Source organism: Cynoglossus semilaevis, chromosome 15 (assembly GCF_000523025.1).
Source record: "Cynoglossus semilaevis isolate Cse_v1.0 chromosome 15, Cse_v1.0, whole genome shotgun sequence".
NCBI lineage: Eukaryota > Metazoa > Chordata > Actinopteri > Pleuronectiformes > Cynoglossidae > Cynoglossus > Cynoglossus semilaevis.
In genome coordinates, this window is record NC_024321.1 from 2590452 (window position 1) to 2618327 (window position 27876).

A 27876-nucleotide genomic window follows, 5' to 3' on the forward strand; every position below is an offset into this window, starting at 1 on the left:
CACCACGTTTCAGCAACTTGAAGCATTCATCTTAAGGAAAAAACATGTTGAAAGTATATTAAAAAATGTATCAAGACTTCATAAACAAAGGAAAGAAAAAGTATTTTTTTTGGGGGGGGGATAGAAAAAAACAAAAGAATAGTAAAAGGTCACAGTAATTGATTGTAATGAAAAGGTTCCAGCTGGGAGCCAAAGTTGCGGGACATGACTAATGACTGCGGTGTTGCCTGCGTTTGTCAGTTTCCTGTTTTAATAAGGGACTTGCAACTGTGTATTGGCCAACACGGCTCCCTGGGGAGCGTTCCATTCAGCTCAGAGCCGGGACAGATGCGGAGGGTCACCACAGAGGTGCTGGAGTTAGCTTCTCATCAGGGAAAAGAAAAATGTTTCACAAAGCGAGAAACAAAGCCTTCCCTTTTGAAAGTTGAGGTGGAAAAAAAAACTAAACAATAAACTGGAATGTTGGTGTGTACTTTGGACCAGGAGAGACCTTTGACATTTTCCATGTCAAGCTTTTTCAGCACCTTAGTGTTTTGATTCATTACAGTCGCTCAAAACATGCTCACACTTTAACAGGTTTTTTTTTAAAAGCATAATTCGTTTTAGAAGGTGTATAAAACATTAAAATACTTAGAAATAAAATATTTTAGATTTTTTTACAATAAAAAATTTCCACATGTTCATGTTAATTTAATTAAGTATTCATCAGAGTCAATGTTATTGAATGTTACAAAATTCTAAACTGTAAAAAAATTTCTATTATTTGTTCTTTTTTTTTTAATATAAGTGACATGCTTTCTGACACTGCAGCATTTTGTGAAAGTCCTGGTAATGCAGGTACATTCTCTAACGTTGGGAACATGTTTTTCCAGCATTTGCTTAGTACCTCATCCAACAGCTAACACAAAATTTTAAGTTCTCTCCAGGATAGTTTTATGACAGAAAATGATGAGCATGACTTCTTAAAGCCTTCAACTGTTAATTGAATACACAGTTAAAATGCTGGTGGAACAGGAGCAACATTCAAAGCACACACACCCTTGCCTATGCTTTAAGAGGTAGCCTGTGAACGGGGAAGTCGACAGCTTTTCATCCACCTCCCCCAGACTCAAAGACCAACAGCATCCAGGTCTGGCTTCTACCAGATTGTTTTCTTTACTGCAAAGGTGCAAAAGTCCCCAAAAAATTCTGTATGTGGAAAATGTCTGACAATCCTAAACACTGGCCTCTTGTGGATTCTGACCACAGCCCCTTTCTCTTATTGTGTTTACCTTAAACTCATTTAACTTCAACCGAGCTGCTGCGGCCGTTGCAGCCCCCTGCTCTAATTTCATCAGAGGAAGTTTAATTCCTGGCCTTTTTCCATGAGAGACAGAACTAAAAAACACTGCCCCCTAAGGAAATGAGGAATGTGGAACAGCAACACTTATGTCACAGCTTTTCTAGGATGTTGTGGCAAAACTTTTTAGTCCCATATGGGACGTAAAAATAGGTCATGGGTTTGGCTCGTTTTTAACCATCGAACTTCACAGAACGCGTGCATTAAAACTTCTTCCTCTGGCCTTTTGATGATGCCAAACGCCACAGTCAGTGAATCAGGTGTACGGTTTAAAATCATCATCCTTTTCCATCTGAGCCTGAACCATGACGTTTTTGTGCTAAGCGGGCGGCCACGCCTCTGCAGAAATAAACACATTTGTTGAAGGGAAAAAGTGAAAGTGTGCAAACACATCATCGCTGTGTCAGTAACAGGCGATGAGCTGTGAACCAGGACGTGTGGATGCATAATAATACGAAGACAATCTGTCTGTATAAAACTCTGGTTTATACCAGGTTCATTCAGGTAACGTTGTTTTAGGCAGTTCTAAAATATGTTTTGTGTAACTTTAAAGTGAATTAAACCAAGGTTTTGGCTGACTACCTTTTACCAAATATCAGCTAACTGTGCTATTCGCAGCCAATTTTTAGATTACTATTTCTACCCTACTACACTGTATTTAAAATTAATTTTATCTACTAGTAAATAACTTTTCTAAGTAGAGACCGCTCTCAATATAGATTTTTCACCTCTGATATGATATGTGATATGATACCTCAAGATTTCTCCTCATTTTAACCACTGTATTTTTAGCTTAGCTATACTTAAAAAATACGAAATTACGAATGTGAGCATATCAAGCTAGTAAATTCTTTTATGGTATTTTTCTGTATAATTTTGCAATTCACAATATACCTTTTATGACAAAGGTAAAAATAAATAAAAAAGCTGGGTGAGGACTGTTTGATCAGAACAACGGTTCAGTTCAAATGCCCTGTCCTGCTCTAACTATGGTTCTACTCGCCCTGTCCTGTCCTGCTCTAACTATGGTTCTACTTCACACATGTACAACACTGGGTGACCTTGGACCAGGTTTTGTTTGTTAGCAGCGGAGTTGTTTTTTAATTTTGCCTTAAGACAGAAACACAGCTATAATGTGCCTGATTAAACCTAATTTCTGAGACCACAGTCCCACAGGTGTTCAGCTTTGTAAACAACAAGGATATTAAATGAAATTGCCAAATTCAAAACACATTTTTCCCGTTCAAACAGTCAACGCAGAGCGTTCCCTGATAAAACAGCTTGTACACAACATGTGTACGGCTCTGAGGAGGGTTTAAGGAGACGATGGATCCTCGGGCCAAAAATTTTCCACACTGATTATTTGTGTGCTTCCCATATGTTCTACCTCCTGAGAAGTCAGGGCTTGAACACGTTCAGCAGCGGGCTCTGTCCTTTCATTCAGTTCTGGCTCAAACGCTGAGCTGAAACATGACGTACCGTACGCACACCTCCCCTCCACAAACAGCTCACAGCAGAGGGAGCAGTTCCAGGAACAAACGGGGCTCTTTCCTCACGCTGCCAGACGCTGCGTGTCCTGAGCAGTGACTCCACATTATGTCATGACGGGATAAAACAATAACAATCCTCAGGCTTCATCTTTACAAACCGTAAATACATCATCTGATACGTGACGCGGTCTGTGCCAACTACAGCATCTGGGTGGCTCGGCCCACCTGGGAATTTTTTTCAAATACTTTATGGTTAATTCGCCAATTCCTTTGTCACAAAAAGTGAATCATTACGTGTGAAAACTAAGAGATCGGATTCCAGTGAGGGAAATAGTAAAAGCAGAGTCAATGTTCAAGAGGAATTTTACTCAGAGTGACTCAGTAAAAGGCGGACTTATAAAAATACTTCAGAGGTGCTCACAAAGATCTGATTCAGTCTGGACATAGTGGTGGGTATGAACCGCAAAGAAAATAGCAAAAAAAAAAGAAAATAATGTTTAAAATTCCACTATACACAACGCAGCTTCATATTAATCTAGCTGCATTCAACATCATTAAGCCCCAAAAAGATAAAGACCTCGAGGTTTCAAAAAGAAAAACGTCCTTCAGCTCTCAGCTAACATCTGCAGGTAAAGGCCTCCAGGGGGAGCAGATATGTGATCCGAGCCTGCCCGCGTACATATGCATGTTATTTATTTCACGTCAGAGCAGTTAGCTCGTACATCATCCGCGGCAGACGCTTTTAGCACAAGCGGGTGACAGAGAAGCATTCACAGTGTCCACGGTTTGTCTCACAGCGTGAAGAAATAAATGAGCGCGGCTCTGACTGGAAACACCTGAGAGCAGCTTCTGTACGATTTATCTCCCATCACAGATCAGCTAACTCTGTGACTTCTCATCTGCTGTCAGAACCGAGGAGAGACCGCATTCAAATGCGAGCCAACAGAAGTCTTTGCATAAGAAATACTTGTTTTTTCAACCCCCAATATGAGAGGTGACGAGTGCCAAGTATCTTTCTTCCTAATAAAATGCTTCCTGTTAATAAAACTGTTTTATTACACACGGTCGAATACCAAGAATATCATCATCCAAGTGGTCTGCTTATGTTTGTTTAGCATACCGCTATGGCAAGCGCTTCACCACGAGTGCTAATATCAACAAAATAACACATGAGATCTAGAGGTAAACATATTCTTCAGTCCAACATATACAGTGAAAGAAACTCCTTAACTGGGACAATCACAGTCCAATGAAGTTGTCTAAATACTGTAGACTTTGATGTGAATGATATAGTACTGAGGGAGTCTAAAACTTTTACTATTTTTTTTTCCTTTCTGTTGCTCTAAGTTGGCTTTAATGTGTAAAGTTGACATGTCAGACTAAAATACACTTTCTCGCATGGAAGATTTGACTTTAGGTTAGCAATTGGCTAACAGTGTTGTTTATACAACACCTTAGGATAATTATTATTTTTTAATTTATATAAAAATCACATTTTTGTCTGATATTATTATTTGAATTAGCTGAACTATTTTGGAATCCGATTGCGGCCAAGTTGGACAGTTGGACGGACCATATTGGGCCCGGGGGCCACCAGTTTATGATTACTGCTCTAAATGGTTCTCACCAAACCAGGTTAGGTAGCAAAGATTTTAATGGTTTGTTGACTTTCTTTTGAAAGGGTTTGTTTTATAACAAACATTAGGGAAGAAACACCATGCTCCACAGTATTCTCTCTGTTCCCACTCACCAATATTGATGGCTGTTTCCTGTTTGTCTCCAGTCAGGATCCAGATCTTGATGTCGGCCTTCATCAGGGTTTCTATCGTCTCTGGAACTTTGTCCTGGAGCTTGTCCTCGATGGCCGTGGCCCCCAGGAGTTGCAGGTTCTACACCAGAGAGAGAGAGAGAGAGAGAGAGAGACAAAAACACAGTGACATCAAAGTGAGTGATGATGATCATAACAGAGGAAGGTCTTTAAAATGTCATGTGAGTCAATCAGTCAAGCACATTTTTCCCTCATTGGCTGCTCGTCTTTATCACCTAGAAAAAAACCCACCACAGGCTTTGAAGCTTTAAAGTGCACAGAGACACACATACACAAATCATTTATGCATGTGCATGTGTGTATGTGAGGACAAATTTCTCCCACAAAATAGGGCTGGTGTTTTTCCCAGGAAACCAGTGGTGGTTAGCTGGGGTTGGTTTGTGGTCTCAGATTGGCCTCAACACAGGAGAGAAGGTTTGACGAGACCCAGGGGTGTGGAGGAGGGAGAAGTCGGGAGCAGAGGAAACGTAGAGAAGCAGAGGAGAAGCTCTTAATGTCCGTAAGGGTTTCTTTACATATTTACGAAGAATCGACACACCTTCTGTTTTAGGTTTCACTGATTTGTAGCGGATTATTCATTATTTTCTCCAGAATTCGTAGATACATTAACTAAATCCTTGTAGCAACTTCCTGAGTCATCAGATATGCCCCAGCAACCTTTACCAATTTATCAGCAAAGTTCTATTCATTATCTTCTCCAGAATTCCTAGATGCATTAACCAAATCCTCACAGCAACTTCCTGAGTCATCATATATGCCACACCAACCTTTACCAATTTATCAGCAAAGTTCGAGGTCCGAGGCCGTGCAACACAGTTCGCCAAGATGGTTTGAAACCATGTGTCATCGTTGAGAAATTGAAAAGAATTTGGAAAATGCAAAAACTGTATTTTACAAGTCCTCTGAACTTTCACTTGATACGTTACTTTACCAAATAATTCACCTGCTACACACTAGTGTGCCACAGGAGATCATTAGGTGTGCTGCAAAAAAATATCCAATGTCCCAAAACTAGTATATATTGCAAATAATTTTTCTTTGTTTGTCAAAGAGCAGTGAAATTCTGTTCCACTAGGTGGCAGCAGATGGTTATTAAAACTAAGAAAAGATTATCAGAGCTGTTGAAGAAGATCTTTGTGAGTGTCTTTCTTCAATTCCTGTCAGTATATTAGCATTGTCTTCAGATTAACAGGAGTATGTTAATCTGATGTTATGCATTGGTATGTTGACTTCGTTTTTACAACTGAACATCTTTATACTTCTTCGTCTGGTTTTAAAATTCATCCATTTTTGTCGCAACATCACAAGATCACAAAAGTTTGCTGGAGGAACGGATTCCCCCCCCCCGTTGTTTCTTGCCTCCATTCCTGATCTTCACTCCTTTTTTTTGTCTTCCTTCCTGTGTTATCTGCAGTTAGTAACATTTTTTTTGTTCTTTCTAATGTTAGGGTTGATAAAGTCAGATTGTTTAAGGACAATATAAAGCCTTTTTACTTCCATTTTCTCTTGCTTGTCATGTTTTGGCAAATGATATACACCAATAGATGTCATTTAGGATCTGGATCTACCTGACAAATGCATATACATATGAATTTGTTTTTATCCATTATTCATCTTGGAGCATAAGAGGCCCTCTAACCTTGAACAAATAACTTCTTTTGATAAGTAAACACTTCCTCGAGCAGTTGACAAGCAGACACTGCACAGAGAATAGTCGTATCACTTTACCAGTGATTTATGACGGGGCTTTCAATGTTATTCAGCATTTGATAATATTAAAAAAATGTTCCTGAGGGTCAACTGCTCCTCCTGTGACACTAATGACTGCGATAAGGTTTCGGGAAAATGTGCATAGAAAATCTTTTTGTTTATATAGTGATGGAAATCAATCCAAGACAACCAGTTTTAAACAGATTAATACAGAGCGTTGCCATGGCTACGTACCCTGTTATACAAACACAATAATTAGGTAAGTGAAAGGTAACTTTCTATTTGAGTTTATCAATATTGAGATTAAATCATTTCAAAACTGCCTAAAAAATATTAAACATATATATATATATAAACCTAGTCCTACAAAACTTAATCCATTTACCTGCAAAAAGTAAAAACCAGATACGATCTCATGCTCTAAATCTATTTAGGATTCTTAGTAAAGGATGATAACATTTAAATAAAAAATACAAAGATATTGTACATGGTGTCTACAAGGAGAGGGATTAAATGAAAATAAAGATTCTAAGATTAGAAATTTGGTTTTAGTAATGTAGTATGATTTGTTGTAGAAGCTTTTTTTACTCTACACATTGGTTTATTAATTGGTATTCATAACCGGAATATTCTTCTAATTAATCATTACACATTATTTACTATTTGTTACCACCATTATGAAACAACTACGAACCTCTGGACACATAAATATTTCTCTACATTCCCTGACTGTTTCTTAAAATTGGAGTGATCCTACAGCAGTCGAGTAATTCCCTTCGGAGATCATAAAGCGGAGAACTGATTTTTCTACTACGACTCTTTAGTGCCCCCATGTGGTAAAAGAGTGTAATTGGTAAAAAGCCAGCAGTAAAGTGTCAGTGCACAGACCTCTTTAAAACCACTCTGTTGTCTTACGTATGATTTGGAGGCAGCCCACGGAGTGACCTAATGAAATAAACCAGGTACTTACCCATATTAGTAAAGAAAACCCGAGAAGTGCAGTACATGTTCAAATGCAGCTGCATGTTCTGTTATCCAAGAATATTATAAAGCAAAGTAGATCAAAATTCCAACTAGCACCTACTCTGCTCTAATTTGTTATATGGGTTTTCACAATGTCCAATCCACTGAGCCAAATGTGTTTTTCATGAATTTTGGGTTACACAAATATAATGGACTAGACTCGGCCATATTTCTAAGAACGTCTGTGAACGAACCTTTTCGATCAACTCGTAGCTCTCCTCCATTTTCAGGGCTCGGTTCTGCAGTGAGGTGCTGGCTCTGTGGTAAATCTCCTGCCACTGCTGATAGGACGACTCACTGATGTCAGCCACGGCAAAGCACAGAGTCCTCAGTCCTGGGTGAAGACCAACACATGACATCCACAAAGGGATGGAAGAGGAACAGCACTTTTGTTAGTGTGAGTAAAAAAAAAAAAAAAAAAAGGCTGGGCTGTAAGAAACTTAAACTTTCCTTTTATAGATGATGGATTTTTACACTATATATAGAGGGATTTTTTTTTTTTTTACACTTAGTTCAACCTGAAATTAAGCGTGAACATGATTTACAGCCAATTCCGAGGAACTGAGAGAATTTTTTTTTTTTTTACACTAAGCTCTTCCAGTAATAGCCCGATTTAAAATGACGTCATTTAGCCAGTGCCTCAGCAGGGGACAGTAAAGACACAGAAAACAGAGCAGACACACAAGAGCACGTTCTCTCAAATCCAAAGTTAGTATTTACTCAGTGAGTTTATTCAGCCACACCTCAAGATGTTGGTAAATGCTGCGTGAAACTTCTGCGTCACTTTGAAGGTTAAAGACTAAATACTAGCAGAGTACTTGGTACAACTTAGGCCAAAGGGGGGCAATGTTGAGCTACTTACCCTCGGTAGCGAACTGCTCCAGGTGCTTGAGTGTGATCTCCTTGTACCTGGAGCTGTCGGCCAGACGATCATAGATCACCGTGTCCTGAGGAGAAACACACGCTCATTGATTTCTGCCAAAGTACAGACGCTGCGGAAATACAGCTGCAGTTTATTTACAATCTTCGGTACTGACTGGTACCAGAAGTGATTTTATTCATGTTGACAGTTAGTATCTTTAAGGTGCTAGTATGATTTATCCACATTGGCATGTCCATTTAAATTACAAAAAAATATTAATAAAGATTTTGGTAAACAAGACAATATAATCCAAATCCTAATCTATGAGACATGGCCACAGCTTGGCCTCATGGTCAATTATTACATTAAGACTGAATTCACTTGATATAAGTTTCTGTCTATAAGTATACATAGTGATGATGGCTGTGATAGTGATCTCATTGCAGTGATAATGATAATAAGAATGACAGTGATGTACGGTGATAATGCTATAGATGTAACGTAGATGGTAATGGTTAGACTGGAAACAATGATGTCGATGGCGGTGGTGGTAATAATAGTGATGACATTGGTGGTGATGATGATGATCACGGTCGGTTAATGTGTTGTGTTGCCACGGAGACAGACGGACAGACACTCACAGCTCCTTTACAGTAGAGACGGATCTTCCCAGAAGGAGTTCTCATGATGACTGACATCCTCTTCCTCACACTGAGAGATAGGGAGGAAAAAGAAATGAAGCAAGTGAGGGGAGAGGGGTGACATCACATTACAAGTCATTTAGGTGCTATAACAAATTATCACATGACTACGTTTGGATCAGGAGGTGGGGAACGAACGCTTGCACTTGAGTCTCACTAAAAATGTAATCAAAATCACAAGGCTAGGGATCATCGTAGGACTGTGTAACATTTCAAAAATGTACATTATAGATAGATAGACAAACAAAGCAAAGATATTTTATGTTAGAGCAGATAAATATTTAAAATGTGTACTTTATTTACAGCAGTTTTAAGCACCTTTAGCGGAGTACTTCTTTAATTTTCAAGCACCTTAAACTAATTATAAACCTAAAAGCTGAGTATTATACATACAATTAGACCAAAATGAGCCACCAAAATTTGAAGAATATATCAACACATGAAAAAAAAAAGAATGAGTTACATAGTCTGTTTTTTAACTTGTGTCAGTGAGTCACACTCAAAACCAACGGTGCGTGATCAGCAGTTAAATGTTTGTGTCCATTTCTTAAGTGCAATAGACAGAGTAAATAAATATAAACACTGATTAAAATTAACATAATCTATGGAACACAATATTAAAATATTAAATGTGTACCTTGTGAACTCTAGCACATGAAGAAGTCTGTACTTCTCCTCTGTTCCCAGCTTGGGGGAAAAAAAAAATGACACAGTAAATAAATATAAATACTGATTAGAATTAACATAATCTATGGAAAAAACAACAATATTAAAATATTAAATGTGTACCTTGTGAACTCTAGCACATGAAGAAGTCTGTACTTCTCCTCTGTTCCCAGCTTGGGGGAAAAAAAAAAGAGACAAGAAAAATTTAAAATTCACAGTAGAAAATATCAATTCTCTCAGATAACTTTGTCCAATTGTTTTGCAATTCATTTATAAATAAACAAAGGTTTACAATGAGGGAAAAGGATTTAAAATGTTGAAGGACCGTATTCTCAGTTTATGAAAAAGGACAGGAAGGGCCCAGCGTGGGGTAACGTAAATAAAAACTCAGAGTTTCAATCAGCCCTGATTGAAACTTTAATATGTTTTTCAGTTTCAGTTTCGCTGAACTAATGCGGGAACCATAACAAGACAATTCAATTAACATATCACAGAAGAAGAAGGCTGAGGATTTAATGGTTGCTGGGATATTCTTTGAGGAGAGGAAATAAAAGGAGAGGAGCTTTTTCTCAGGAGAAAGAACAGTGAAACAGAGTGAGTTTTCCTCTCTTAGATTAATGTGCATTAATCAGGTGAATCCATCACAATAAGAACATAATGAGCTTTATCGTTTTTCCCATCACTGTGGGCTTTGTGACTAATAACAGCCGAGTTTTCTCTGTTCAGTCATTTTAATTTGCGCTCGGGAAAAATCCAAAGAAAATATGAACAACTGTAAAGAAATAAGCCGAGCATCGTCCGAGCTCTAACATGGAGGGAATTTTTATTTTTATTTTTTGTGAGTATGTCTGAAGTTGGTGTCTAACTACAGCAGAGTATGTGTCCAAACATTTAGTATAAAGGTATGGAGCATCTATTAATCAAAACATCCAAACTCACTATTTCCACAAAGACACTGTCAGGAGTTCTTCCAGAAAACACAAATCCCAGGTTCCTCGCTGCTCTCACCAGAGCTCCTTCATCTGGAAATCAACCACATTTGTACGTGAATGTCATTTACAGACATACCGTCGTGTATGTCTAACTCTAACTGCGGTGATGTGAATGTCATTTACAGACATACCGTGTATGTCTAACTCTAACTGCGGTGAGACGTACCTGGCGATGCGGCCTGGTAGCTGATTTTTCCCTCCGTTCTTTCAGGGACTGCGGTGTGACAGATGGCCATCATGGTCATGAACTCCAGGATGACAGCAGCGGTGGGCTACAGCAGAACAGAAGGCACTTTGACTTGAACTCTCCTCAGAAGAATACAGTGGAAGTAGAAGAAGTAGAGTTACACCGATATCACTTTTTTTACAGACTGACTGCAAGTACTAGTACTTGGATTTGAGAACATTTTGATACAGACATTTGGGGAAAAGATGTTTATGTGTTGATGCTGTCTGTTTAGAGACCTGCCTAATGGTTAGCATGTAATGTGAGGAACCAAAGAGCTCGAATCGCAGCCTGGGCAGGAGATGTACGCAGCAAAATGTCTCATGTGGCCAGTACAAAGTTGATATAATTTAATATTCTTACACGGAGAGGGGTTCAGGTTTAAAATAGAACGACAGAGAACGAAGGAGGAAGAGAAAAAAAAAAGACCTGACCATGATGGAAGATATTAAATAAATCAGTTCATAACAGCTCAGCAGCCCTGCAGCTGAACATTAATCTGGTGTAATCACATGAAGAAATCAGCAGGTGGGTGTATGTACAGTCATGTGTTTTCACATATGAGGTTTTTTTCCCCACAGAGGCCCATAATTCAATCATGTTAAAAAAGCCAAACAGCGCCATTTGTGGAACATATGACTATAATTACATTTCATTAGAAATGCACTGAGTTTAGATATTTTTTAAAACAAATCTGGTTGTGTACTGTTTTATTAAAATAGCTTCAAGTTAGCACAGAGCTGCTAAAAAAAAACTAATACACATAGCTAAAAAAATATGAAAAATTCAAAATCTGCCATCAAATTAAAAACAAGATAATATAAAGAATGAACTAAAATTATAAAAATATATAAGACAATATATCACATGCCAAAACCTCGCACAAAACACGACTGAAGCATCCATAGACACTCCTCTGTCTGGACTATTCTGAGTGCTCCTGTTAGACAGAGGCCGTGCACAGGAGAACCAGACTTTACTTACATGATTACTTTGGAGGTTTTCCTGTAAGCTGGGGTCGTTAAATCCCGCTTCCTCTGATGAGTGTGCGCTGTGGCTGGAAATGAGAGACGGAGAAGTCAAAACAAGACAACAGGTTGAAGAAACACAACATTACACAGTGATCAGGCACCAACTGGGAAATAAAAGCATCTTAGAGTCGGCAGAAACACTCCAGTAAACTAGATGTATAGATATAAAAGCAATCCTAAAAATATCATTATTGCTATATTGCTAATATAGTTTGATTTATTTTTTAGAGTAGAGTAGGGCTTTATTCATCCCCCTTGGGGGAAACATACTATTTATGTAATATATTAATCTGAATTGAGCCCAAGCAATGTGAAATTAAACTTTTTAGTTAGACTTTGGAATTGAAATCCCGTAGAGTAATGTTTTTTTTTAGCAAGCAATTTCCTAGGAGAATGAATAATTAAGCAGAATATAATTTTAGATTTAATTCATATGAGACTGTGGGTTGAATTTTTTTTTTTAAACCTCTTCAGTTCTTGTCCACTAATGCACCGAATCCAAATGTCATTTAATTGAACAAAAAGAATCCCATTCATAATTCTTACACTCCCCGTCTTTCATATCTGTTCATATTGTATTGTTTGTCTGAATGCTTTGGAAATGAAACAATGAAGGAGCAGCTGATTATACAACAAAAACCTGCGGTCAAACATCAGGCTGCTTCAAAGGCCACATCATTCACAGAGCACTCAGTCTGACAAAACACCGGGAAGTCTCTGCAGTTCCATTAAACGTGGTCTCCTTGTTGGTAAAATAAACACACCGTGACGTGAAAAAGGAGACGGTCAAAGTAATGGAGACAACAGGAATCACTGATGCCTGTATATATACATACATCGTTATGTTTGTATAACAGTTATTGTGCCTATTTTTTTTAAATTTATTACTATTAGAGTGTGCGTTCATGTTTATGGTCGTCTGCCTATTGTATTTCTCCACATCTTATGTTCGTTGTCTAGTTAATTAATAAGCATGCTAATGCTAATGTTAGCCTTCAGAGCACTGTCTCTTGTTTACCTTTGGCATTTACAGTTTTTTGTTGTTTTACTTTTGTACACTATATGGAGTACTAATATATCTCAGGTATTATTAGCAATAACAATAGGGACGAATAAAAACAAAATAGTTTAGCCTCAGATTGATAGCTTCAGATACAAAAGTAGCTAATGATTTATTTTTCTTGACGAAGCGGTGAAATGCAGAAAAAAAAAGATTAAAGTGAGTAAAAATGAATATAAATAAATAAGGTCAAAGTGTCAAAATGACAAGAGTCACTTCAGGACAGTGATCAGTGTCTTATTCCCCTGCTCCTCTGCGTCTCAGCAGCGCAGATCAATCGATTGTCCCTGTGATAAATAGATTCTTAAAGCTTCGTCGGACAACGGCTTCGTCACTGCTAACAGAGACCTTAGAGAGGCAGCCATTATCGGTCATTAGGTCTTTCTAATCCCACAGGAAACAATGAGCAGAAGAGATAATCAGACACTGGAGCTGAGTCACTGTGCTGCCATCTACTGCACAGGGAAACAGACAGCTGTGCAGTTAAAACCTGCAGACCTGCATCGACAATGGGTTTGTGCTTCACTACAGGGGGATTTATCACAATCAAAGGCTTTATTAGAAGTGTCAGATTAGAGCCCGGAACTATTTAATCGACAATGAACACACGTGGTTTCTGTTTCGCAATTAACACTGTATAACATAATTTTTTTTTAAATACAATTACTTTAATTTAAAATATATTTTTTAAATACAATTACTTTAATTTAATATGTTCCTTGCAAAACTATGTAAATAATATACTTTTGAGTGATAACATATATTTAAGATATATATTTCAGGATTAATCTCCAATATTTTTGTCCTTTTTTTAGCTTTATATTTCAACTAACTTGAACTATTGGCTTGTTATTTCCATAACGGGTTTTGGCTTAGTCAATTTTCTGTGGCTAAATAATTAGCAATTTTATTTTTTGTTGTTTTTGCATTTTTTTTCTGCAGTAACAACTCGTCACTGCCTAACAATAAACAGACAAGATAAACATCCATAAACAAAATAAAATGAAAGCAAAAGACACAAAGGTTGGACTGGACCTTTTTTGGAGTTACAAAAAGTAAAATTAAGCTGAATTTTTTTGGGACAAATTCTTCAATAAGTGCTATTCTTTAAAGCAGCTCGTCGTTGCTGTTGTTTTGCAATTCTTACATAAGGAATGAAAGGTCAGAGCTTTGCTTCAAACACAGCAGCTGTGATTTTGTGCAGCACTGCTGTGTGGAGGACGATCAGGTATTGATTATCTGCCAACACACACACACACACACACACACACACACACACACACACACTCTCTCTCTCTCTCTCTCTCTCTCTCAGGCCCCGTCACTATGGGAACAAGGCTTCTGGTTGTTCACAGTCAATAGCTCTAGATTGGTTTCAGATCAAGGCCAGACAAGAAGAGCTGTTCATTTGTAGAGGAGCAAACAATATGAAAACACAACCCCTGTGTTCAGGTACATTCCTAACAAAACATATGATTTACTTTGCTCTGTTTGCACCCGTGACCCAACTTTTGTAAGGATTAAGTTTTCATCTCCATAGAGTTGTTGCACAATAGTCGTAGTACAGACATTTCCATTGTTTGAGAACAGGAACAGGCAGACTGACGCAATCACTTATGCAAAACGCCACGGACACACTCATGCTGTCACTGCACGTCCGAACACCACAGCAGACGGATTTGAGCGTTAGAGTAGAATCGAAAAGGAAGTGAACCTGCTGAAGTGCTCATGATTTTTAGGGAACAAAAGAATATTCTGAAACATCCTCAGTGCTAACTAGTGACTAGGAAGAGTGAGTGCTTTTAGACAAAGAGGGGAAGTGGGCTTTGAATGGAGGATGTGTCATATTTAAGGCACTGAATGTTCTGATTAACTACATCCCATTTTTCCCATTTTTTTAAGAACCTTTTCCCCTTAAAAAAATTCAAGCAAATAATGACGATTAGTAGCTCAGTCTCAGGAACCTAGAGGTACAGAGTACGGTGTCTACACCGGCATGTTACCGTATAATACCTAAGAGAGGAGATTAGGAAGATTTCAAGGGCCCCAAAAATAATAATTTATTATAATATTGTAAAATATTGCTTTAGACATTTCTTGTAGTCTTGCACATACATTTAGAAATATATTCCTATTCTTAGGTGTGTTACATAGGTTACAAAGGTCCATTGTCACAACATTCAGTGGGACCCAGAATTCTGGCAGTGGCCCTGAGTTCATGCAACATTTAAATCATGGGTTTTTACAGTAAACAGTAAAGGAAAATCATGCAACTCAAGGCCTTTAAACCAAAGATTTGAGACAGAAGAACTCCTGCTAATACAACGTCTACATCTGGAGTGGACCCATTTTTCAGCTCGGAGAGAACAGTGAGTTGAAATTTAACAGCTAGAACCAGATTGAATGGTTTATTTGAACTGACTTGATTTATGTTTTCTAATTATAAGAAGTCAGATAAAACAATGAATTATACAATAACACTACTTAGAGATCCATTTGTTTCAGACTGTTTGGGGACAGACCACACAGGAATACAAACTAAACCACAAGCCACAGTCACAAACAACGTAACACATCCAAAATGCAGCAAGGAAAAGTAATCCAAATCAGCCAAAATTACATAACAGGGGAATTCTCCACTACGCCAGGCATCACAGAAGACATCACAGAAGCTCAGAGCCAGAGAAAAAAACAAAACAAGACCATTGTTTCAGGGCCGGTCATCTTACCAGTCGTCCTCAGTATAACTAGCCTCCTCTGCATCAGAGACGTGACTGTGGAGAACACACAGACTCTACCTGTTACTTGTTTCTGACTGAGAGGGAGAAAATGTTTGGACAGGAGCGAAGATGGAGTTAATCCATCCAAGGCCACTTCGACGATCTGACTTAATGACATTTCATTACAAGACTACTGTGTTCAGTGTCACTGAAATTACAGAATTAGACCATAAAGACTTCCCCAACGAGCACAAATACATTTCTACCAAAACAGAAAAGGTTATACAGGAGGTGTCCGCGGTTTACCACATCCTCCACCTGCGTCGTTTAAAAAAAAAAAGTGACTCACAACACATTTTTAGATGTGACTAATTCGTCGGTGCAATGTAGTGTTAGTAATTTTGACTATTTTAGCAAATATAAAGAATTTGTTCAATGCTTAGTAAACTGGAGCTTCACTGAACTGAGTCACACCCACGCCACCTGCTGCTCCAGCTTCTCCCCTGCCGTAGGCACTGCAGGTCCCAGTATGCCAGTACCACCGAGTACAAAAATAGCTTTTTCTCACAAGCTGTNNAACCACTGCTCAAATACCCATACCCCACCATCCAACCTGCACTTGCTGTAAATATGTTTGTATGTATGTAATTTTTCCTCTTTCAAAAAAAAAAAAAATCCCAAACAAAAATACAAATAAACAAACAAAAAGGGTATGCCTGTAAATATGTTGGTATGTAAGTATGTAGGTATACTTTATTTATTCCAGTCATATTTTTCAACATTAGTTATATACTTCCATGTAAAAACATGCTGAGATACGTTTCATTAGGTTAATTAGTCAAATGCACATAACTATGTCAATGTAAATTCATTAAATAAAATATTCATATTCCCGCAAAACTGGTAACTTTAGGGCAAAAGAAAAAAATGACTGTACACTAAGATTACAGCCTTGACGTCAACACTAGGTCTTCCTGAGATTTGAACCGATCCAGGATGAATTAATTACCCAACGTCTCAACCCTTGGGGTTAGTTTTAATAATTACAGCAGCTCTTCAGCTGTGCACTAAGCATGTGCAGGAAGGATTATTAGGGGGTGGAAAATTCATAAGTGCACTGGCTACACCAGTATAAATCAAATGTGATGGAGAAAAAAAAAGTTCCTATGTTAGATGCCTTCTGACTAGTGTGCTATATTATTATAATAACATTTACTTGGAGAACTGCTGACACCACAGGCGACCACTTTTGCTGCATCCCTCCCCTAGAGAGTTAGGCTTGGCCACATTGACATTGGCGAGGACTGATAGCTCACAATGCAGCCGTATATATGTGCGTGTGCGTGCGTTTCTGTCCGTCTTTGTCTGCATTCCACGTATAACACATACCGTCGTGCATATCACGGTCAGATGCTGCTGCGGATATTCTGCATTATACAAACTGTATATTGGCCATACAATGGCCTACATTGGGGCTACATTTGTTTTTTTATGTTTGTGTTGTTGTTTCATTATGGGTCCCAGGCACAAGGCTAGATTATAATGTATATATCACTGTGTTAGCGTAGGCGAGTGACATACAGTAGGTACTGATGTACAGTACGTGAATCGCAACTGATGGTGAAAATCGAGTTACAACATTACGCCATAGGAATGGAATTCCGATGTAAGTTGTGGATCCCCTGTTTATAAAACAAGGGGAAGGAAGAGGTGGGATGGGTGACAACTACATTAGACTTCCTGTCCCTTAGACTCTGACTAATAGGAGCACTTGTTGCACTGTACAAAATACTAACAATGGTCCGATTTAATCTATCTTTACATCAAAGCAAAGGAAAAAATTATTTTTTTTATATCCAATTAATTTTACAGACAGCAAACATCCGTCCGTTTCTATTAGTCGCACAGGGACGTTCTGTTTCGTAAGGAATCAAAGGCAAACATTTCTGTTTGATGAAGGACAGACAGACATCAGCGGCCACTGCAGCTGCTGCAGACTCACTTCAATCAGTGCTGAGATGAGAGAATGTCCCTGATGACCAACAGACCTGACCTAATTAACGCAGGAACAGAATTTGAACGAAGAAAAAAAAAAACAAAACACAACAAACCGAAACATCCGTGTTTAATCCACAGTCGAAGAACGTAATCGTATTTTTCAAAACAAAAATGAATTGTGATGTCTCTGACTTTTAGATACAAACTAAAACAAGAAGTTCCAGTGGCAGCTGTAGAACTCATGAATTATCCATGTGATGTTAACACCTAGTGCTGGAGAGGTTGTCCTTTATGGTGGTAGATTCAGCTTCGATCCTGTCTTTGACTGAGCTCACTGATATGTACTGCAGAGCTTTTTTATATACATTCTTTAGTCATATTTTCTGTAGCATATATATATATAAATATCAATCATGATGTGACTGGTATACCATGTAGCATTGGTATGTGTTGGTTTGTTAAAGGCAGTGGAATGGCTATGCTGCTCACAGTACCTTCAAATGTTTGAAAATAATGTTAGTACTGAATGTAAAAAAAAAAACCAAATATGCTTATTTTTTTAAGTTAAATATAAAACACAACGTATACAATGTATATCGTAAAAGGGACCATGTTTCATTTCGCTATCAGTTTAAAGGCCAGAAAATGTTTTAGCATTTTGGTGATCCTTTAAAAATGCACAATATGAGAATTAAAGAAAGACGAGAAAATATAAATTATTATTTATTTTAGCAAATAAATAGTTAGTGTGCTGAAGCTAGGACAGTTTTCCTCACCAAAGGCAAAAGAAGATGTTGAATATTGCCAGACTACTAATGGTTTAGCCTGCTGCTTTGATTATGTTTCAAACAGTTTGAACACTGTGCCTAGTTCAGCCAAGAGCGAATGTTGTTTTTACTCTACAAGTAAATGTATTTGAAGGGAGTTACTGCCTCAGAAGAATCTTTTGGCATCAAGTTGTTGTTGTTGTTGCCGAGAGGCTGCTTAATAATGGTGGTAATGTGGAGAACTGTGTGAAATGAATGCTTTCTGCTCCAGTACTGAACACACATCATCAACAAAACCCTACATTTGAGTCTGGGATCGACATACGAGCAATCTGATATCCCACTGAAGATATTTGATTTATTATTACTGGAAGTCTGCAGAACACCCAGAAATGTTCTTTCACAACAACGTCTCACAGGACATGTGAGAATGTGTGAAGTTTAAATGTGGTGCAGAAAAAAAAAATTTATGGCATAAAACAAAAGACCTTTCGGAAGAACTATCAAAAAGAACAGTACGTTTTAGAGGGTTTTTTTTTTTTTTTAAGAGAAGATGAAACGCTGTGAAGGTGAGAGTAAAGTCTGACGGTTTTATTTATAGTTATTGTTGTGAGAAGTGATGAAGCTGCTAATGAGGAGGTCAAGGAGACAAGGAGAGAGGCAGAGACAGAAAGAAGAGAAAAAAAAGTGAGAGCGTTAGAGATAGAGAGAGAGAGAGGGAGAGGGAGGGAGAGAGAGCAATCAGCTGTACAGTCACGCACACACTGCAGTTAATACATGTCATGGGAAAAGAAAATGTGGAGGATGAAGGTGGAGAAGGCGAAGGAGATTTAAAACCTACCCATAAGCCACCCCGGCGATGGTGCACTTCTTGAACTGCATGACGTTGCAGGTCAGAGTTCCGGTCTTGTCAGAGAAAATGTATTTCACCTACGTGAACGTGTGTAGAGAAACACAAATTAGCAGTGGCGACGTGAACATGAGCATCAATGAAACAGACGTGGAACACTGTAACAGCAGTGTTTACCTGGCCCAGTTCTTCATTGAGGTTAGAGGTCCGAGCCATGGCTGGAGTGTTCGTGGGCTCGTAGTGCATATCCGTGTCCTGAGGAATTCAGGAAAATCATTAAAAATATATTTAAGTGATAAACATTTATTTTATTGTTCACCTACAGTCACAGGGAGCAGCCAAAAAGCTGACGTACATCATAGACAGACACAGTCAGAGGGGTTCCGCAACTATTGTATAATATTTTTGCAGCTAAACTCGGATCAGACACAGTTTACTTCAAGCCCAGACGCGGTTTTGTTGTTTTTTTTTTTGTATCCAACAAAATAATATACATAATAAAATACTACTCCTGCTAATTATGACAGCAGAGCTAAAAGAAAACCACCCTATATAGAGCATTGCTAACTTTTTTAACAGGACTGTCACACACTAAAAACAATCTGATTAATTCTATTAACTAATAGCTGTGGCTCATAATTGCTCAGATTAATCATTATCACAATTAGGAATAGCTCAATACAATATTTTCATGTCTGATACCAATAGTGCAACTTGAAGTATCTGCAGATAGTGATTTACATCTGCTACCTTAATTTCTCCTCTAGTATGCCGTTGGCTGTCGTTGTTGAAGCGAAAGTGTCAGATCGGACGAGCTATAGTTGGTGTTTTCAATGTTCGATTCTGAAATTTGACCAATATCGATCCTAAGTATCGGATCGCGCATCCCTGTTCACAATTAATCACGATTATTTGAAATAATTTAACATTTCTTAATTGGACAATTTTTGTTTATCGCTAAACAGAATGACAAACAGCAAGTATACAGTATGCCGTGATGGAAGTATTACTAATTCTTTCATTATTTGAGGCTTGGTATGAAAGATTTTTCTCAGATCGTAAACTCTGACTCTCACCCAGTTGATGAAAAACGCCTGGATGAACTTGATGACCTCCAGTGTGACCAGGAGACTGATGGGGATCAGGTTGTTGAAGAGAATGATGAAGGTGAGAAAGTTCAGGCCGAAGTTAGCAGCTCCTCCATCTACAAAGGTTTAGTTTGGAGTTATAGACATAAGAGAGTGATAAACAGGAGACTCATCAGCGACACATATCAATCAACAGGGAGTTTCATGAAAATGTCCAAAGCTATTTCCAGCTAATGATAAACATTAACCTAATGGCAGAGAACGGTTTGGGCCAACGTTGAGCATTAGCTGGATTAACCTTATTCGTCTGGCCAACCTCCAATGATTAGCAGTCCATATCTTTAAAATGTCCCAAAGACTCAGAATAACCAAAGACTACAGTGTCTTGAATACAATTAGAGTGACAGCAGCAGCAGCCTTGGCATCCAGCATGATCCAGGCAATGATTTTCAGTAAGCACTAATGCAAAAGAAGAATGCTGCCCCCGACCAAAATGCCCCAAAACCACTGGCAATCATCCACATGTATCCCCACTAACACCAAAACATGAAAACAGGAGGGATGTGATTTACCTTTCCTCAGCTTGCAGGAGGTTCAAATGATCGAACCTTTTTCTTTAACCCAAGCCTTGATCTTAGCATTGCAGTTGAGAGGGGAAGCCCTTCCCCGTGACACAACAATTGCAGAACAAAAACTTGGGATGGAGTAAAATAAAGTGGAAGAATGAAAACTACTTCTACGACAACAAATAGAGGAGAGGAAACACGTTTTGCTTTTTTTTTTTTTTTCTTCTCAGATGTGGGGAAGAAGACAAAGGATGCTCTCAAGACAAAGGAGAGGAGAGTCAGTCCAAGGCACACTCTCAAACCAACAAGGTGTGGAAAAGAGTCGGTGGGTTATGTCGGCAGATGTTTGAGTGTTGTTATAGATCACTATATCACTTAAACAGTATGATGTTAGGGGAAGGGAATCTTTAGATTCGGAGGTCATACTACAGTTGATCAGTCAAGAGTCACTAAATATAACTATCAATACAGCAAAGCACAACATGCACACATCACACAGGTGCAGATCTGCACTTACACTGTGGTTGTGGTTGTTTATCTTTTGGGGCGAACAAACTTTAAAATAGTCCGCAGATCCAATTCACCTCGAGTGGGAGTTTTGTTTATACACAGATGAAATAAACTATGTTGTTATATTTGGTAGAGATGTCCCCATTTCTGTCACCTAAACTAACTTAATTTAGCTCACATCTATCTTTTATGACCTAGGTTCCAGCAGCATTACTTGAAAAAAACATTCAAAAGTATAGTTTGGAAAAATGACCAGTCAACTAATGATGCTAGGAGTTGGTGTAGGAGCTTTCTTCAGCAGTACAGACCTATTTTTGCCCTACAGTTCATTAAATAGTTTCTAGAGATCAGGGTGTCTATGGTCTAATTTGTTTTTGCCTATATATTTTTGCTCAGATTGATCAAACCTCGTTTTGAAACTCACATTAATTTGAATTTTAAGATTCTATAACAATTTCAACGGGTTGAAATAACAGCATTTTAATATTGATCTGACAACGAGGGAGGGAAAACGGTTGTGCTGTGATGTCGCGAGGTCATCAGTGCCCCACTAACGGGGACAGTTAGCACAAAAATAATGATATGGAGATAGCTGCAGAACATTCAGAGTAGCAATTAAATTAACTTTGCTCTCAATCTGCATAAAATCAACTCGTGTCAGGCAAATGCTAAATGCCAGCGATGAGTATTGGTGTCAGCGTTTAAAAAAAAAAAAAACAGGTCAGGGTCACATGAATTATTTATTAGGTATGAATAAACACAGGCCTGTGTGACACATGAGCCTGTGTGATGTGCAGTGAAGTGGCCCTGACACTGGACTCCTCTATTTTGTTCTTCACATTTAGAGTGAAAGTAGAGAAAACTTAGAATTAAAGGGCAGGTTTTTAAATTTAAAATACAGACAGGAGATTTTAACTATCGACCTTAGGTTCTTATAGGACCTGTAGTCCGCACAGGTCGAGCGAAAACGAATGAAAATAGTTATATAGGTTATGTAAGTTATCAAACCCTCAGGGATCCTGAGATGATATATTAGAAATAAAAAAATGGACGTGATTATTCTGAATATTTAAAATGGAAAAATTGCATAAATGCCCCTGTAGTATGAAAAATCTGCTGTTAAAAATAATCTTGGAGTAATTGAGAAATAACTGTTTTGTTTTGTTTTCTGGAAGCGGAAATCTTATCTTTCTAATGGATGTGTCATCAATAAAAGTGTCTCTGACTAACCTCAAACCAAGTTCAGCTCTTATTGGATTTTAGATGTTATTTGCTTAAGTTGTATCTTGCAGCAACAACGCGTGGTTTTGGTTGAGCGTTCATTAAAAAGAACAGATTATAGGTGTCAATAGAAATTTAGAAACACTGGTAAATGCAAGAATTTGGGATTACTATTTAAACCTGAAACTGTTCACGGTGTTGTAGACTATTTCTTATCCACATTAATGGCCTTATTTCCAATATCAGTGAGTCAATTCAATTCTTGGAAGCAAGATACGAACATGACCTTTACCCTGTCCCCACCTCTCTCTTTAGTCACTGGTTTTATAATATGCCCTGGACAGAGTCTCAACAGCTCCTGACAGAAGAACAGTCAGTCTCATGGTGAACTCCTGCTTTAGGACTTGCACCCCCCGCATTAATGCAGCGTTGGTGGTTTTGTTCAGAACCAATCAAATTGGCGGAAATGTCCGGATCAAGGAGGTGGTGCAAGCCGTAATGCAGGCTTGAATTGACCAGGGCAGGACCTCTGCTCCACAGGTCGACCAGGAAACAGAGAAATGAGCAGCGTGTCACGATAATCACTTTGCACACCAGATTTAGAGCTTCCCCACATCACTGTGTCACAGAAATAGAGCAGCCTACATTTTTAGATCCTGATGGGAGCTGAAAATAGAGCTGCTTTGCATCTTGGCTTAAGAATAGACATGGAAATAAACTTTTTTCCCCCTCCTTATTCCCTCTCCTTTTCCTTTTATTCTCTTCATGAAAAATCCCCACTAGAAAAACCAAGCAGCAGAGGCATTTAGAAAATGCCAGCTCCTGCCCCCGGGGGTTTACCACACTTGGAATGTAAGCAATAGAGACAGTATCAGCCTCCTGTTGTTTAAGTTTTGCTATGACAACCTTACAATCCACCTACAAATCCCACTTCCAGAAAAGTTGGTACCCTACTTAATAAATACTTACCATGTGGTTGAGACAATTTCTCTCTTTTGTACAAACTTCTATTCTAATTATAAACTTCTACACTAATTCTATTAGTAAATATATATAATAATAATAATTGACAAGAGATTGTACAGAGTCAGGTTTGTACCACCTGGTCACATGCCCCTTTCTTTTAGTTACACTATTAAATTAGGAATTATTCAAAGTCACGATGCTCCAGGCATTTTCAACAGAAAACCGATCTGAACTGCAGGCAGCACGGTCAAACTAACTTTAAAGCTTTAATATATAATTTGTGCAGAATGAAGCCTAGGTTTGTCCTGATTGACAGATCAACATGCTAACAGCTAACATGTTAACAATCGCCAGAAACAGGCCAAAACACATACACGACTTCTCTGGAAATGAGATTTCTAAGCACTAGTTTTTCAGTTCTCATAGGAAAATGTGGAACAAATTAGGGTGAGGGTCTGAAGCTTGGGAGCTGCAAAGCGTTTAACGTGGCACAAAATGAAAGATGAAGAAAAGAGTGAGACACTGTTTGCATCAGGCACTGAAAATAGGAGAATAGACCAAAGAGTGAGAGAGCTGGAGGGGAAAACACCTATTGATGGATCCCTGGTATGTGCTCGTCCATGGCATGGGCCCATACAAAGAAGGGCAGCCAGGATAGAGGGGGCTTCATTTGCTTAGCAAAGGCAGAGCTTCAGTAAGGGGTTAGTAAGGGAGGGTCATTCACGGATGGCCAAGGCTTTTAAATGGTTGTTACCTGGAGCTGTTAAAAAAAAAAAAAAACAACAAAGAAAAAAAAAAAAAAAATCAAACAGAACATTAGAAAAATGAACCAAAAATACAGCAGCGCAGTGATATTCAACCATTTCTTTCAGACAGACACATGTATGTTTGTATGAATGTGTATATATGTGGGTAAAGTATTAATGAAAGCATGTGTGCACAGTATACATACAGTATTTATATACAATATACATATATGCATCTAACTATGCATCAGTATGCATGTATGTATATATATATATAGGCGTCTATATGTACAATATGTATGTACAGTATTGTATACGCATACATGTAAGTATTAATGTGTGTTATTTATGTGTCTATTGATGTATGTGTGCGTGTATGAATACATGTACGTATGTAGGCATGTTTGTATGTCATAGCAGACTTTTCTCAGTTAACAGGGAATCAACAGCATTCCCACAGTGTCACATATTTCACTTATACAGGGTTCATACAGATTCACACAGGTTACATCTGTTAAGGTTCACGCAACCTGAGTATTTTTTTTTTTTTTTTTTTAAATCAGCCTTTTGGCAACTTGTTCTTCATAAATATTTTTCATTACCAGTTACCAGTACAATATGTAAATATGTGTGTGTGCTTGCCTGAATATAAGGAATAGGACTGTAAAATATTATAGTATTTCAAAACCTTGAAAGCTCACGACTAGAATCCTACCACTTTCAAGGTACTTTTCAACTGTCCACTGTATGAACCCCGCCTTTAATGCGAAACATAGTTTAACTGAGGCAAAAGTAAGAATGAGAGGACACATACCAGCATTTAGGAAAAATAAAAGGACAAATAAATAAGCTGATATGAACGAGTCAGACAGAAATGTAAGCAGTGGTTTTGGTGTTTGCTGCTCAGACTCTTACAGTTCAGGTCCATGTACCAGGCGTCATTCCCGTACTGGTACTTCCAGATGGTTTGACCAATGGAGCAGACCAGAGAGATGGCCAGCAGGCAGCCAAACAGCACCAAGATCTGGAAGTTGGTGATGCGCTCCACGTTGGAGAGCTTCAGAGGGGGCCGAGTGGAATTCTGGGTAAAAACACATGAGAGCTTAGCGGTGGGTCAGATAAGACGGAATACAGTTTGAGGGCCATTTTGGATCACTGACAAGAGATTACACCAGATTTTGAATTTTAATACAGTTCGATTGTTTATTATCTAAATATATAAAGATTTTCTATGTCAAATTATGACTTTTGTTGTCACTTTTTTACAGTTTGAATGACACAATGGAGAGTCTCTAAAAAATATTTTAATGTTTTTAATAAATTATTATTCACTAACTATGATGGCAAAACTGAACGTTGAACACAAATAATCAAATAGTCTTAATACAAGCTCGGTAAATTATACTGCATTTTACACACATTTTCCACACAGAGTAAATCCGATACTTCACGATGCTTCACCTGCATGAGCTTGGTGTCGTGCCCAGTGTAAACCACCACACCGTGGACCCACTGAGTGTTCCTCAGCTGAGCTCCTCTCAGCAAGATCTGGTCTGGGCCCAGTGGTACAGTGCTGCAGAGAGAGTGATGACGAACGTCTTATTTGTGACTTGTTCAATAAAATAGGAACATTTCGATGCTAATCATTGACAGAAACACTGCTGTGGTCCGTTAAAGAGGCGGGGGGGACAGAGCCCACCTTTGTCCATCCAACCGAATGTTGCCCACAAACTCGTACAGATGACGATTTGGACTTTCACACTCCATCTTCCCAGAGAGATGGACCAGACCATCGATGTCCTTGATTTCTGCAGTCAGGGGGAGACCCTGGTGATGAAGGTACAGCTGGTTTAGCGTTTGTTGTCTGGTTGCTTTTTAAAAATCAATACTGCTTCTATGATTGCATTCTTTGTTAAATGGATTCACTTTGACATGTACTATTCAATTGTTATTGTATTGGAAAATAGAGAGTGGTAAAAATGCTTCACCTGTCTAATTTTCAGGTTTGTTTCTCCATCAAGGTTTGAGGTTTCAATGTAGCACATTCCCTGTGGTTCACTGCGGTAGGAGGAAACAGTAGGGTAAGCATGGTGTGATGATTTGACTGCAGTTAATATTAATGGTCCGACGCTGTAACAACTACAATAATCCGATAACTAAAGATGAGGCTAAAAAGACCAGAGCACAGCAAACAAAAATGCTTCACATTAAAGTAAATTTACGTTTTACTCAAAGAGCTAAATAGTTGAAAACAACAGGAGTTATGCAGTACTTATATCCAATTTGATGTCTAGGCAACTGAAGTTGCCTACAATCGGGTGTTTTTTTAATCGTCTTAATCCACAAGTGGTTCAACAAATATGAACTCCATGTTCTCTATGAAGGCACTCTTCCTTATAAATGTTATAAAAGGAAACTTTAGGTTGTGTCTTAAGTAAACTTGGACTAAATGTAGCATGCACAGCTTTGTGTATTAAGATTTTAAAATAATTAATTTAAAACTATTATATATGTATATATTAAATATGATTCATTAAATATGAACAGGTGTCCATACTTTATTGCCTTGGGAGCTCCAGTTCATATGACCAGGCTAAAGTCATTTACCTACACTGAAAACACTAAATGTATATTTACTGATATGAACTGAATATACTTTATATATACATTATGTGTTGGGGATACTGATTAAATGCAATGTGATAGAATTCTCACAGCAGATGTCACTATTACTTATTATTATCAGTATTATCAATATTTTACATTTTTTATTTAACTGAATAATTTTAAATTAAGCTTTGAATATTTTTTGTTTTATATTTTTAATATTTTTCTATATTTATATTTCTGAAAATCTACCAACACTAATATTATTAGGCACCTACAGCTTTGCACTAGTGTTGAGCCATAACTATTCTTGCGAAGACTGATCTACTTGGTGGATGTTTTTTTAAAACCTGATTTTAAAACCCACCTCCGAGAATATAACATTTAATAGTCTTACTTTTAATCAATAAAGCTGTATCAATGTAAACAACATCTACAGTAAAGGAAGTGTACCATCCATACAGACACTGGGGTCATGTTGGTTAACCACTCACTGCAGCTTGGCTGAGTAAGTCAGCTTCTGAGAATGTCGATGACTTATTAACTCGTGCACCAACGGTGTGAGCTGCAGTCATTAAGTCCCTTCTTCGGGGCGGAAGCTTAGCATCTTTGTTCACTGTTAGCTCCAAGTTTGAGGAAACTTTTTAAGGGATATTAAGAGCAGGGGGACAGAGAGTGGACAGAAACAAACTGCAGAAGTGATGGGAGCGAGCAGAAAACATTCCAGGCACAAACTCTGCAGACAAATGAGCCTCTGACAGAGTCTGGGCACAGGGACAGAGACTTAGAGCATGCCAGCGGTTAGATACTCTTTTATTAGACTGAAAGAGGGGGAGGAGAGGGGGAGTCAGGAAGAGATCTAAACACTTCAGGCTAACACCGAACAATGAGAGGACCGGAATCCCCCAG

At 38.2% G+C, this 27876-nt stretch overlaps 1 protein-coding gene across 10 annotated transcripts in view; it reads right to left on the reverse strand.

Moving 5' to 3' along the window:
• The window catches only part of atp8a1 (ATPase phospholipid transporting 8A1), a 99041-nt gene that overhangs the window by 38826 nt on the left and 32339 nt on the right, over positions 1-27876 (reverse strand). For 5 of the 10 annotated variants that reach the window (XR_003052104.1, XM_008326523.3, XM_017039337.2 and 2 more), the window contains 17 exons: positions 26349-26418; positions 26060-26187; positions 25822-25933; positions 25276-25441; positions 24369-24374; positions 20340-20467; positions 19441-19518; positions 19255-19343; positions 15658-15702; positions 11822-11894; positions 10778-10883; positions 10559-10641; positions 9743-9792; positions 8894-8963; positions 8253-8337; positions 7585-7724; positions 4580-4718 (listed from right to left, as the gene is read on the reverse strand). Coding sequence is in view for 9 of the 10 variants with exons in the window: in XM_008326523.3 (XP_008324745.2) it covers positions 4580-4718; positions 7585-7724; positions 8253-8337; positions 8894-8963; positions 9743-9792; positions 10559-10641; positions 10778-10883; positions 11822-11894; positions 15658-15702; positions 19255-19343; positions 19441-19518; positions 20340-20467; positions 24369-24374; positions 25276-25441; positions 25822-25933; positions 26060-26187; positions 26349-26418 (1568 nt within the window). In the remaining variant the exon portion in view is untranslated. Of the gene's footprint in view, positions 1-4579; positions 4719-7584; positions 7725-8252; positions 8338-8893; positions 8964-9590; positions 9641-9742; positions 9793-10558; positions 10642-10777; positions 10884-11821; positions 11895-15657; positions 15703-19254; positions 19344-19440; positions 19519-20339; positions 20468-24368; positions 24375-25275; positions 25442-25821; positions 25934-26059; positions 26188-26348; positions 26419-27876 lie in introns of all 10 variants that reach the window. The other 5 variants (XM_025063501.1, XM_025063502.1, XM_025063498.1 and 2 more) reach the window with 4 other exon arrangements.